Here is a 13,522-nt window from a genome sequence, read left to right on the forward strand (position 1 = left end):
GAAGCAAATATGCTATGCTTGCTTCTAAACATGTTGAGTATGAGATGACAATGAGATATTCCAGAACAGAAGCTCTATGGACATTTGGAGCTATGGGATTAGAACTCTTATTCACAACTAATTATTTGTTCAATTGTGTATATATGGCAGAAAAAAAATGGATGCTTATCTTACATTGATAATACAGTCTTTTCAGTCAATAATTTATTCTCACTTTTTTATCATATCTTTATATATGAAAGTAATTTGCCTAAACGATTAAAACATTTTAATTCATAGAATAATTTTTCATGATAATTATATATTAGCATAGCTATATCAGTATTTCAGCAATATATGCATGAATCACTTTTTATTTCTAGAAATAATGATGCTTTAAGTTACTGGGAAGTTATCAGTTTCCTTTAATTTAATAATATATTCCATAAATTATAGCTAAAACTTACAAAACACAAGTATGTAAAGCATTTCAGAAAATTGTTATTATTACAGAAAGGTCCATTTAGAAACCATTCTGTCTTTCAGCATGTGTCCGAGATACAGAAATGTAATAAGGCATTCCTGTCATCATAGTATATTGAAAGGTTTTATTTGATGATTAACTAAAAGATCTCTGAGAAGGAATTCTGGTAAAGTATCAGTACGTATGGAGCGTCTAAAATTAATAAACAATTGTAATTCTAATGAAAGTTAAACCTACATTTTCCATTCCTGTTTTCGCTTATCCTGCTAACTCAGGAGTTCCAAACTGGTCATTTGTGGGCCTAATACAGCCCCGTAGATGTGTTTTCTTCAGCTCAACATTTTTCCAAAATTTGTACATGACTGCCTTTAGACAATGACTGTTCTCACTTATTTGACCACAGTCTCAACTGTTCTGTATTACACACTTGGCCTGCCTGACTTCTGTGTATAATCAAGCCAAGTAAGAGTATGAGACAGAAGCATTCAGATTTTATTTTGTTGCAAAACAGTCACTTTTCATACCCAGTATGAGAGCAGCTTTTGAACTAAGGGGATATCGTATCCTCTTAGATTTAAATTTAAAAAATGTAAAAATATTTTAGACTAAATCCAGTAATACCTGAGGTTTGTCAATGCTTTAAGGTTTAGAAACAATTCCCCATATTTAACCTCATTTAATTAAACAAGGGCGTGGCACACGTATTTAACACTGAGCCAGATTCTAACAGTATAACAACCCAGGAAAGTAAGTTAGTTGTTTTGGGAAGGTACGAGAACCCTTCAAGCCCATGAAAAAGTCATTTTGTTCACCGAAACAGAAATTTACTAAGTGGTGTGCCTCAGAGGTAACTGTCACTTGAGCATTCAGGCCTCTATCAACTGGTGATGATTCCTGCAAGGATAGGGAAGGATTCTGCTCTCTGGAGATGCTTCTGAGAAAATGTTGTTTCTGCTTACCCTTTCTGTTTGTGTTTCTTAAAAATTAACACACTATGACTTTTCCCCCACACTGCATTCAAATAAAATCTAAGCAGGTCATGACTAAGTAAAATAAACAGAAGTTTATTTCCCTCTTGTATTTGCTACAAATACTTGTAAGACTTGTATTATAAATGCTGCAAACATTTCATGGTACAATTTTCGAAAGTGATGTAAATTTTGAAATTATAATGATCTTGGCCACTGGGAAAGAATAAACTTAGTTTCCCCTGATTGGAAATGATTCCATTTTGCACATACGATTTTACTTCAACTAGAGCCTAAAAGGTGGTTGGCTGATGTTGAACCACTAATTTTGATAGGCATGTAGTTCAGAAAGCTATCAGAATATACCACGAATCTCCTCTAGTGAACTCCAGTTCTTAGTTCCAAACTATTCTTAAAATTGCTAGACAAGTTCATGTCTTCTACTTCTTTTATAGCATCCAAATGCCTAATCTATTATGTTGCATTCAGTAGCTGCTTAATAAATACTTGTTGGATTAACTAGTATGAACTTAATATGCATTTATGCAAATGCACTAATATGAACTCTGAGTTTGGAAACATATTATGCCAAGCTCTTCCCAGCTAATTAAGGAATGTTTAATTATTACATAATAACTATTTTGTCTATCCATTTATTTGGGAAACTCTTATTTGCAGTTTTAAGAAAAACTCATAGTTTGCTAATGTAATTCATTTTGCAAAATAATAAAGTCAGAAATACAAAATTTCATTAAGCCTTTAGGGAAGTGTTGGACAGTGGCATGTGCTTTTGTCTTATCACAAATGTGATTAGAATTCGGAGCAGAGAGATTAATCATGTTCCAGGGTCAAATATCTTTCTAGGCTTTTGGAAACCTAATAAAACAAATAACTACCTATAGTCTATATGGTGTGTTTTAAAAAGAACTGCTGTAACTATAAACCATTATTCTACACATACATTACCATTTCTTAGAAAGGATCTCCGTGACTGTCCTCCATTGAGCGGAGGTAAGGTCTTCTTTTCCTGGCTGACAAATGTATCCCACTTCACCTTGTCACAGCCACCTAATTCCTTAACTTTCTGTAAACAACTTTCCAAGTACTCTACCGGGTCTTCAGGCTTAGAACACATCAGTCCATTCAAGAGGCTCTGAAATACAACAACAAAATATGCCTATGTAATATAGGTTTTAAAACCACCTTTGTTAAAATAATTGTATGTCCCATCTTTAAATTCTGGGTTGCTTTTGGTCTTTGCATTTGTTTTCTTAATGAACAATTAGAGGTGGAATTATGACCTGCTGAGTAATTAAGAAAGCCCCTAAATTCTTGACCATTAGTGTTCAGCTCAGCATTCTCTGTCTTTTAAACAATTCAGACAACTACATAGTTTAAAATGGAGGCACCCTATCAAAGTGAGATAAAGTGCAGTGCGTAAAAGTGCTCCAGTCATTATTTGTCATATTCTCACCCATTCTTAAAGGCTCTGAGCCTCAGTCTCTTCATTTGTAAAATGTTTTACCTACCTCAGAGAGTTGGGGTTTTTTAAAGATTTTTTATTTATTTATTTGATAAAGAGAAACACCGCAAGAGAGAGAACACAAGCAGGGGGAGTGGGAGAGGGAGAAGCAGGCTTCCGGCGGAGCAGGGAGCCCGATGTGGGGCTCGATCCCAGGACCCTGGGATCATGACCTGAGCCGAAGGCAGATGCTTAAGGATTGAGCCACCCAGGTGCCCCTTTCAGAGAGTTTTCTAAGGATTAAAAATGTAATATTTGTAAAGTGCATATTGAGGGCCTGGCGCATAGTAAATACTCAATAGAATTGGTGGTTCCCATTAATATTATTATGATCAGGAAGGCTCCTCTGAGCTCCCAGGTTGGCTTGTGGACCTATTCCTAGCATTCCGTATTACCCAGAAAAAAAAAAAATCTTACCTGTCATTTATACTGAAACCATCAGTTTATTGTGTTGGTCTCATCTTCTAACCTGTAAACTCTTCAACAACCCAGAGTGGGTCTTTTTTATTTTTCAGTCTCTAGCCCCTGACACTGTCCCTGGCACATGGCAGGCGCATATTGGACTGTTTTCTTTCTTTTTTTAAAAAATATTTTATTTATTTATTTGACAGAGAGATAGCGAGAGCAGAAACAGAAGCAGGGGGAGTCGGGGAGAGAGAAGCAGGCTTCCCGCTGAGCAGGGAGCCTGATGCGGGGCTTGATCCCAGGACCCCGGGACCATGACCTGAGCCGAACAGACACTCAAGGACTGAGCCACCCAGGCTCCCCTGGACTGTTTTCTAATTAGGAAAAAAATTTTACTCAAAACATAGTCTGAGACTTAAAAAAATGCTATTTGATATATAATAAATCACCACAATATCCACTGAGGTTACAGAGGAAAACCTGGTGTCCAATGTGTCATATGTAGTAGTTTCTAAAAATGATACAAATTTGGAAATGCTGACTCCCGGGAACTCGACTGATGTGCAAACTGTTTTCCTTTACAGTATTTCATGGAAAAAGCATAGAAGATTATTACCACCAATATACATTATTAATGTACAACACACACACCCCCTTTGAAAGGCTGACATCTTTGCTAAATACAGTATTTTATTTTCACATTATTCTTGTACAATTTGTTCAAAGTGTAGGCAGTTCTTTCCAGGTACATTTGTTCTCTCAAATCCCAAATAGTGTGGGTTAGAGTGCTGAGAGGAATTCAATTGCAGAGGGAGAGGAAAAAACTAATCTGGGCATCCACATTCCGTTTGTGTGCGAAGATCTGTGTTATATATACACAGACACACACGGACACACACATTGTGTTTAACTCCTCACACTCCTATGTTAATATAGCTAACTGTGGCAGTGCTTCCTCTGTGTCTTTGTATGCCTTAGCTCACCCAATGCACTCTCAGCCCTATGTGGTATTATTATCCCCATTTTATAGATTAGGAAACCATGGCTCAGAGATGTTAATGAGCTGATCAAGCTCATTAACTTGTAGCCCCAGGATTCCAACCCAACGTTTCTGATTCCAAAACGCACATATTCCTCTCTCTACATCTTGCAAAAATACAATATGGGATAAAAAGAAAATGCCAGACTATCTGTGCCCCCTACATAATCCAACTATACAATATGAATCACTCAAGGTCTCTCTTTTTTTTAAAAAATTCCTATTATTGCCTAAAATGAGTGAACATACTCAATGAAATTTTTTTTAACTGGAAAATATACATTTCCAACCTCCCTAAAAAAATCTGACTCCCCAAAGGGTATTGACTTTAGAAGGAATGAGTTCCACTCCATGGATAATTTTAACCCTTCCTTCTAACAGTCAGCCACCATCAGGGATCCAAGATAACCTATTATTCCGTCTTTTTTAGTTAATCCTTAGAGAACCTGAATAATCTAATTTGACTTTCACCAGAATTCGAATTAATTGCTAAATCTCTGCTCGAAGGTACAGTAATAGAAGATCAACACATACCCTCTAAGGTTAGCTAGAGTCAAGAAATCATGACAATATCAGGGGAATGTGGTTTTTATTTTAAACATTTACTCTAAAAATAGAAACACATTTTAAACTTGAACCTACCAGAGATATCCCATTTAGCGCATGTGATGTCTGAAGTCAGGAGAAAATCTGAAAAGGTTAGTTAAACACATCTAGTTGTCTGACAGTATGTAGATTCCAATAATCAATTACTTGGTCTATAGGGGTGTCTAAAATCTATAGCTAAGGGCGCCTGGGTGGCTCAGTTGGTTAAGCGACTGCCTTCGGCTCAGGTCATGATCCTGGAGTCCCGGGATGGAGTCCCACATCGGACTCCCTGCTCAGCAGGGAGTCTGCTTCTCCCTCTGACCCTCCCCCCTCTCATGTGCTCTCTCTCTCTCATTCTCACTCTCTCAAATAAATAAATAAAATCTTTAAAAAAAATAAATAAAATCTACAGTTAAGGCAATGTTTTTTGTTTGATAGATACCTAATTGATAAACTCTGTATAGTTAGAAACTTCACATACCATTATTATGGTTTGACAGAGAAAATTCTGTTTGGAAACAAAACATTTGGTTATGCTTATTACATAGAGAACTGGCAGGTTTTACTTCTGTCTTCTGCTGGATAAAGCATAGATTCTTACTGGTAGGATGGAGTCTTTGGAGGTCACCAGAAGTCTTTTTCCATCTTCCAAATGTCCAGGATTGCATTTAAGTACATTGTATTACTGCATTTCACCTAAGGGAGTAGACTTCCTTTTCTGGGTGTACACTATTTTAAAATGCCCCATTCATATGCAGAAAAACAAAACAAAACAACATAATACCTGAATGAAAATGCCAGCCATCACCTATTTGCATACACAGTGTAGATTTCCATGAACAAACCATCAAAAATCTCTGTGGTTACTAAGGAGGAAAAACAGTACCCACATTTATAAAGAAAATAGACATACTATTAAGCAGCACTTTGCAATCAGGTGACATTCCTGCATATGTTTCTAATTATTCTTTTAGAAGTATAGAAATGAGATTGATCCCAGTAGTAACATTTATGACAAAACCTTCAACTCTTTTGCTCCATATTTACTTTTTGAAAATTAAAAAAAAAGAAGAAAAAGGAAAACTCTTTAAGAACCCTACCTACCCCGGAGACCTGTCCTTATGCAACACCTCCTGATTCTTTTCAAGCATGAGTAACACACTTGCTAGATTTGGTTTCACAAACCAGCCTTGTGCTCAGTGTGTGGTTTACCTGGAAATCTTAGCTTCAGACCAACCTGAAACCGGTGGCTAACAGAGGTGAGAAAAAAATGAAGATCTGCAATTATGGTGGCCCAGTTTAAAGACAATCTGGGAAAACAGGCATCAAATTCCTTTCCCAAATGGTGTTTTAAAATTCCTTTTAGCAGAACAAACCTCCCAAACAGAAGAAAGAACAACTCATGACCCTTGGTTTAATGGGATCAGTCTACAGCCTATCATCTTTCAGAAATGGGGGGGGGGGCAGGTTTGCAGTGAATAGAATTCATCTGCGGGGGCTCCATCTATGAAGCTTGGCTCGCTTCCATTTTTTGTTTTGTTTTGTTTTTGTTTTTATTTTATTTTTATTTATTTGACAGAGAGACACAGCGAGAGAAGGAACACAAGCAGGGGGGAGTGGGAGAGGGAGCAGCAGGCTTCCCGCGGAGCAGGGAGCCCGATGCGGGGCTCGATCCCAGGACCCTGGGATCATGACCTGAGCCGAAGGCAGACGCTTAACGACTGAGCCACCCAGGCGCCCCTGTTTTGTTTTTGTTTTTAACCGAAACCACACAGAACTCAGCAATGTTTCAAAATGCAAATATAGAGAGAAGGAAAGGAAGCAAAAGGCTCCGAGACGTAGGATGCGGTTAGAACTAACAAGGTGCCTTTCGTTCATCCCTCAAGCCTCCTCTCCCACGTTCCCAAAGTGTTCCTCATCGCCTGGGTCCCTGGTGGAGATGATGCTGTGATGCGGCCCGAAAACAGCAACAGGAGTCACGCCCGCCCCGCCGCTCTCTTCGACTTGCTTTCTCTAGGTGGGTTGGAGAAGGCCGGCGAAAGCTACAGCCAGGGCGGGGGGCGAGGAAGGAATGATCCCTTCCAAGGCAACGGAAAACGTGCTCAGGAGTTCATTCACCGAAAGCGCACAGCAGCGCTGGGAGCCTGCCACCCGGGAGATAGTGCTGCACTCGACGGGTTTGGATTTGTTTTTTGCATCTTCATCACTCTCCTCCAAGCTGTCCCCTCAGAAGGCTACTTCCGTCCACACTTCCCCTTCCCCGCGGGGTCTTGACCCTCTGCGCGCGGAGGGGCTAGGGCTCTCCACCCCTCCGCTTTGAGTCCCTGCTCGCTCCTGTGCGCCAGCCGTACCCACCTGGCCTGGCCCTCGCCCCTAGAAAGCGGGGCCGACCGCCGCCGGCAGCCCACCCTCCACATCCGAGGGGTACACTGGAGGCAACCTGCTTCCAGAGCCCTGCTGGAAGACTGAAACTTGATCTGCGAGATGCGGGCTTCTAAGCCCAGCCATCGGACAAGGACCCCGGCAACCCGCTGGAAAGGCGACGACCTCGGGCAAGCGGGAAAGCGAGCTTCTGCAAGCCCCTTCACTTCCGCGCCCCGTGTCGGCAAGGTGGGACGGGGCGCGGCTTCCACTCCCTTCCCCAGACCCCACCCACCCACCCCAGGCCCGGACATGCCTTCCCCGGATCCTCCCGGCCGTCTGCCAGCCCTAGCCCCCTACCTCGAAAAGCTGAGGGATTTCCCTCCGGGCCAGATACTCCTTGGCATCGTTGGTGTTCATGGCTGTGCCGCGCGTGCCTTGGGGCACGGGCGGAGAGGTTCCCGGGCTGCGGCGACCTGGGCTGGGGCTGGCGGGGTCCGCGCGGAGCACGGGTGCAGCCCTCGATCTCACGCGCAAACACTCCCACGCTCAGCTCTGCCAGCCCAGGCCAGTGCCCCCCTTTCCGGTCCCCAGGGCCTGTGGTCTCCGCGCTCCCGCCGCCCCCGCCTCGCTGCTGGTCCGCGCGCCGGAGCTGCGGGCTTGGAGCAGCGGCTTCCCGGGCTCCCAGGCAGCGCGGCCGCCAGAGAAGGGCGGAGGGAGCGGAGGAGGGAGGACAGTGCGGCGGACGCCAAGCAGCAGTCCGCTCGCCTCTCCCGCTCAGCGCGCCGCGCTCTGCGCCTCCCGGAGCCGGGTCTGCGGCGGCGGCCAGTCACGCTGCGCGGGCGGGCACAGGGTGCAGGGGTGGGGGCGGGCGCGCGCCGGGGGCTCGCAGTCACACCCCTCCGAGTCACACCACCGCCGGGGCGCGGCGCTGACCTGCGCGCGCCGCCCGGGGACGCGGCAACCTGGGACCAGGTGGCCAAAGGAAGAATCGGGGGCTCAAAAAACCTGCCCCCCTCCCTCCCCCCTCACCCCCCAACCACAGAGTTACTCCTGCATCCCCATGTAGCTCCTGGGAAGAAACCTAATTGTTACAGAATTTGTCATTTATTCCTAAGGTTACCGATCTTTCATCACAGGGAGCTGGAGGTAAGGAGAGAAGGGGGATTCATAGTGTGGAATCTGTCCTTATAAGACAATTTTTAGATCTTAGGTATTTCTGTCCTTCAGGAAAGTTTTGCTAGCTGCTTTCTAATTTTTTCCCTGTCAGGGTCACAAATCCTTACAGATTTCAGTGTAAGGCCTTACAGGGAGGCTGAAATCTTCATTAATAGAAGGATTAGTAAGTAGTCAACTAGTTAGCTAACCCCCACAGAGAGGAATGGAAAGGTGGAGGAGAGAAGTGGGTGGTGGTGGAGAGCTGGAGACCGCTTAAATTGGAAATGTGCTTGGTAGGTGGCGTGGGCGCCATCATTAATTGGATCTGAAGGGTATGTAGTCAGTGGGCCGTGGGCCGTCAGAGCACTCAGGGGCTGGATGGTGCGCTGAGGCAACCATGAGAGTAAAGAATCTTCCTGTTAAACACGCCATTATCAAGGTATACCCATCCTCCGCCTAGCTCTCAAGATGACTCATTTCCCCCATTAAGATGTCTTTTCACTGTCTGTTTGAAAGATGGTCCGTGTCACCCTGAGAATATGACCTCTAACTGTGTTCCAGGCCTGACACTGTGGGAGGATGTGTGAGAGAGAAGGTGGCCTTGATGGCCACTGACATCTGCCAGGGAGAGAAGCAGCACTGCAGCTGTTTCCCAAAACCCTTGTCTGAATGTCCATTTCATGTTCATCTTTGCAGATCTTTCCTTGATTCTATTTCTTGTCACACAAGCCACTTGCTACCAAAGCCTTAACTATAGCTACAGTTTTGTTTTACCCAAGGGAGGGAACTCAAGAATTAACTGAGTCTTGTAAATGAAGTTTTCTGAACACTTGGGAAACCGTGTGTCATATGGTAGCCTTAAATGAGGCAGGTGTTCCATTCCAGTCCCATAGAAATTGATTTCTGCCCTCAGAATATGCCACATAACTTAGTCCCAGCTTCTGACATTCTTTACCTTATTTGAGAGCAGGTTATGGCCGTGGTTAAGCATTGTTCCTTCTCTCTGCAACAATACTTGCGAAGTCCCAGGATCCATGGCATGAAGCCTACTTTGTGAGCAAGCACAACTGAGGTGAAGCATCTAGGATTTAAGAGGCCACTTTCTGCAGGACCCTTCACGGTCACCCTTTATAGACAAGAATCTGACAGAGCACAGCTCACATCTTCTCTCCTGGAGAGGAATGTAACCTGAATGGATGTGTAATTCTAAATGCACTTTAGTATAGCCAGGCAAGGATGGCCACTTACTTATACAAAGAAGAGTGGATAAGGAAGACTGCATTGCACAAAATAGTCTAGAGAGTCTGAAAAAACCTAGTCCGGGCATAACTCAGAGATATTGCAGGTTTGGTTCTAGACCAACACAATAAAGTGAGTATTGCAATAAAGTAAGTCAAATAAATTTTTTGGTTTCCTAGTGCATATAAAAGTTTATGTTTATGCATATTAAAGTGTGCAACAGCATTATGTCTAAAAAATAACCTACATACCTTAATTAAGAAATATTTTATTGCTAAAAATACTAACCATCATCTGAACTTTCAGTGAGTTGTAGTCACTGATCACAGATCAGCATAACAAATATAATAATAACAGAGTTTGAAATGTTGCAAGAATTACCAAAAAGTGACACACAGACATGAAGTGAGCAAATGCTGTTGGAAAATGGTGCCAATAGACTTGTAAGGCACAGGGTTGCCACAAATATTCAATTTGTAAAAAAGCACAAATATATGCAAAGCACAAGAAAGCAAGGTTTGCCTGTAGAACAATAAAATGAGGTATGCCTGTAACTGGAGGTATGGCAAGTTTTCAGGTAACCTTATGCATTAACAATCAGTGCTTTTTGGTGTATTCCAGCTATATGAAAGGCAAGATATTCATAATTACTTTTGCAAAGGAAGGTGTGGCTAGGTAGAGAAAGGCTGAATGAGGGAAGGATAGTGATTAAAAACCAGGCTGGTGGTTTGGAAGAGGGGAAAGAGGACTAGGAACAACAAATACATGCTTGCCATGGGAAAGCTTTCATATCATTGCCTGATGTGAAATTCTAAGGATGGTATATAAAAGGTTCTTGGCTCTTTGCTCCTTGTTGACTTGCGGATGCAGTCCTGCAAGTTCTAACCAATCAAGATGATTAGTGCATGTCTGGTGTCACCAGATAGAATGTCTTCTGCTCCCACCGTGGGAGGGTGTGCTAGATTTTGAGATACAGCAGGGAATAAGACAGACATGATTGCTGCTGTCAAGGAACTTCCATTCAACTGCAGAGTGTCTGTGAGAAGTACAGATGGAAAATAAGCAACTGGGCCATTTGTGTATCTTGGGCCATTTGTAAATATTTCGCTTTCCCAGAAAAAAAAAAAAAAACCCTAAATGTGTAAGACCTACCATATGCCTGTATATTGTCCTAGTAAATGTGCCTCTTGTTTACAGGTATTCTTTTTAGGTCTTTCTGAGGCTTTTACTTTTTCGTAAATGTAGAATATACACACTGGTCTGTGAAATCTGGGGTAAATGCAGGCTGAAATAATGGTGTAACACAATTCTTTAGCCAAAGCAGAATTTCCCTATGCTCTATTTCTTTTCCCCACACTGGTTGAGTAGCTGAGCCAGACTGGTTGAGTAGCTGAGCCAGTAGCTGGATCTCAAAGACAGCTAGGAACTCCTAAATTAGAGGGGCTTAGAGGTAAGAGATTAAAAACTCTTCCATAATGTCTGAAAGCATTAGGAAAATTTCCAAGTATATAATATATATAGAGAGAGAATAGCTAAGATTTGGAAAAATCCTATTTACTTATCTATTCATCAAGTAATGCATTCATTCATTAAACAATTACAAAATAACCTTTCATGTTCCAGACTTGTGACTGGAGCTGGGAATACAAAGAGCAAGACCCAAGGGGTTCACTGTCTGGTAGAGAGAGATAGACTTGTGATAATTAAGTACAGATAAATGTAATAATTTGTTTTAGCAACATGATAGAAGTAGATATGTGGAGGAAGATTGTTATTATGGGGACACAGAGGCACATGACTCATAGAAATATGTATATGGTAAAAAGCACTCAGAAAGTTTTAAAAATAGATTTTCTTCCAATATTCTTCACCACCCTTAAAAAATGTTTTTAATCTGTTTTCTCTTCCATTTTTCCCGGATACATAGATTTTCAGAAACATTGTCATAACTGTAATTACATACATTTCTATGCTTTACATAGTGATCTTTTTTTTTTTAAAGATTTTATTTATTTGAGAGAGAGCACAAGAGGGAAGAGGGTCAGAGGGAGAAGCAGACCCCCCGCTGAGCAGGGAGCCTGATGTGGGACTCGATCCCGGGACTCCAGGATCATGACCTGAGCCGAAGGCAGTCGCTTAACCAACTGAGCCACCCAGGCGCCCTACATAGTGATCTTTTAAAATGGCTTTATAAGAGTTCATTGAGGAGTTTTGAAACAGCAACTTATGTTAATTATGTTAATAATTTCTGTAGTTAAAAGAATGAATTACAAATCATACTACATTAAGAGTAAGAACGTCTATTCCTCAAAGACACCATTAAGAAAACAAAAGGCACTTTATTGAATAAGAGGATATATTTATAATACAATCATCCAATAAAGGACTCAAATATATAAAGAACTTTTACAAATCAATAGGAAAAAGACAGTCCAGTAGAAAAATGGACGAAAGACTTGAGCAGACACTTCAAAAAGAGGCTCTCCAAATCCAACTTCAAATGACCAATAACATATGAAAAGTAATAATTTCATTAGTCATCAAAAATATGCAAATTAAACAATGTGATATCACTGTATACCCACAAGAATGGTTAAATTGAAAAAAGACAACAAATACTAATGGTAATGAGGCTGTGGGGTAATGAGAACTCACACTCCTGGGGAGATAGAAACTTGTACAGCCACTTTGGAAAATTGTTTGAAATAACTACTAGAGCTGAACATATGTATTTTTGCATTCACCAAAAGTTATGTATTAGAATCTTCATAGAAGCATTATTCTTAATAGCCCCAAACTGGAAACTACTCCAGTGCTCACCAACAGTAGAACACAAATTATGTTATATTCACAAAATGGAATACAATGAGCAATGAGAATCAACAGTCTACAGCAACATGTAACAACACGGATGGGTCTCACAAACATAATATTGAGTAAGCACCGGACACAAAAGATACAAACTATTTGGTTTCATTTATATAAAGTAGAAAAACAGGGGTGCCTCGGTGGCTCAGTGTTAAGCGTCTGCCTTCGGCTCAGGTCATGATCCCAGGGTCCTGGGATCGAGCCCCGCATCGGGCTCTCTGCTCTGCGGGAAGCCTGCGTCTCCCTTTCCCACTCTCCCTGCTTGTGTTCCTTCTCTCGCTGTGTTTCTTTCTGTCAAATAAATAAAATCTTTTAAAAAAATAAATAAATAAAGTAGAAAAACAGACAAAACTAATCTAGGCATTAGAAATCAGGATAGTGGTTCCCCATGTGGGAGTAAAGTGATAGAGAGAGAGCTCAAGTACGGCTTGTGGGATGCTGCTCATGTTCAGCTCATTGATTTGGGTGCAGGTTACATGGCTATGCTCATCTTATCCTATACAAATAAGACATGCACTTGTGTGGATGTATATTATCCTTAAATAAAGAGATATATTAAAAAATACAAGAAGGTGAAGTGTGGGATTCAGATCCTAGATCATCTCATTCTTAAGTTCCATGACTTGCTAAATGTTCTGTGCTATTTTGTCATGTAATAAGCAGATCAAAAGTAAATTTGCAATTCATGGCTCTTTGCTTGTGCTTTTAAGATTGCATTCGAGTCCAATTGCTGTTATTAACTCTATGTTGTTTGTAAGTGATAATTTGTAGCCTAGTCTCTCTCACTGTGAAGTTCTGGGCTCCTCATAAGAAGGGACCATGTCCTAGAAATCTTTATTTTCCCAGTGCTTTGGACAATACCTGGCCTAAAATAGATACACGTGAATGTAGGAATGAAACATCTATATCCA

General features: G+C 41.6%; 1 protein-coding gene across 1 annotated transcript in view; it reads right to left on the reverse strand.

Annotated features, from left to right (window-relative positions):
- Positions 1 to 7,766, reverse strand: part of AK5 (adenylate kinase 5) — a 232,738-nt gene extending 224,972 nt beyond the window's left edge. The window contains exons 1-2 of the mRNA XM_028102560.1: positions 7,707 to 7,766; positions 2,398 to 2,584 (exon numbers count right to left, since the gene is read on the reverse strand). Of these exons, the coding sequence (XP_027958361.1) occupies positions 2,398 to 2,584; positions 7,707 to 7,766 (247 nt within the window). The remainder of the gene's footprint in view (positions 1 to 2,397; positions 2,585 to 7,706) is intronic.
- Between the last annotated feature and the right edge of the window lie 5,756 nt (positions 7,767 to 13,522).

The sequence above is a fragment of the Eumetopias jubatus genome, unplaced genomic scaffold (genome assembly GCF_037043125.1).
Source record: "Eumetopias jubatus isolate StellerSeaLion01/CBP00866 unplaced genomic scaffold, mEumJub1_p1.0 scaffold_4, whole genome shotgun sequence".
In the NCBI taxonomy this organism is placed as follows: domain Eukaryota; kingdom Metazoa; phylum Chordata; class Mammalia; order Carnivora; family Otariidae; genus Eumetopias; species Eumetopias jubatus.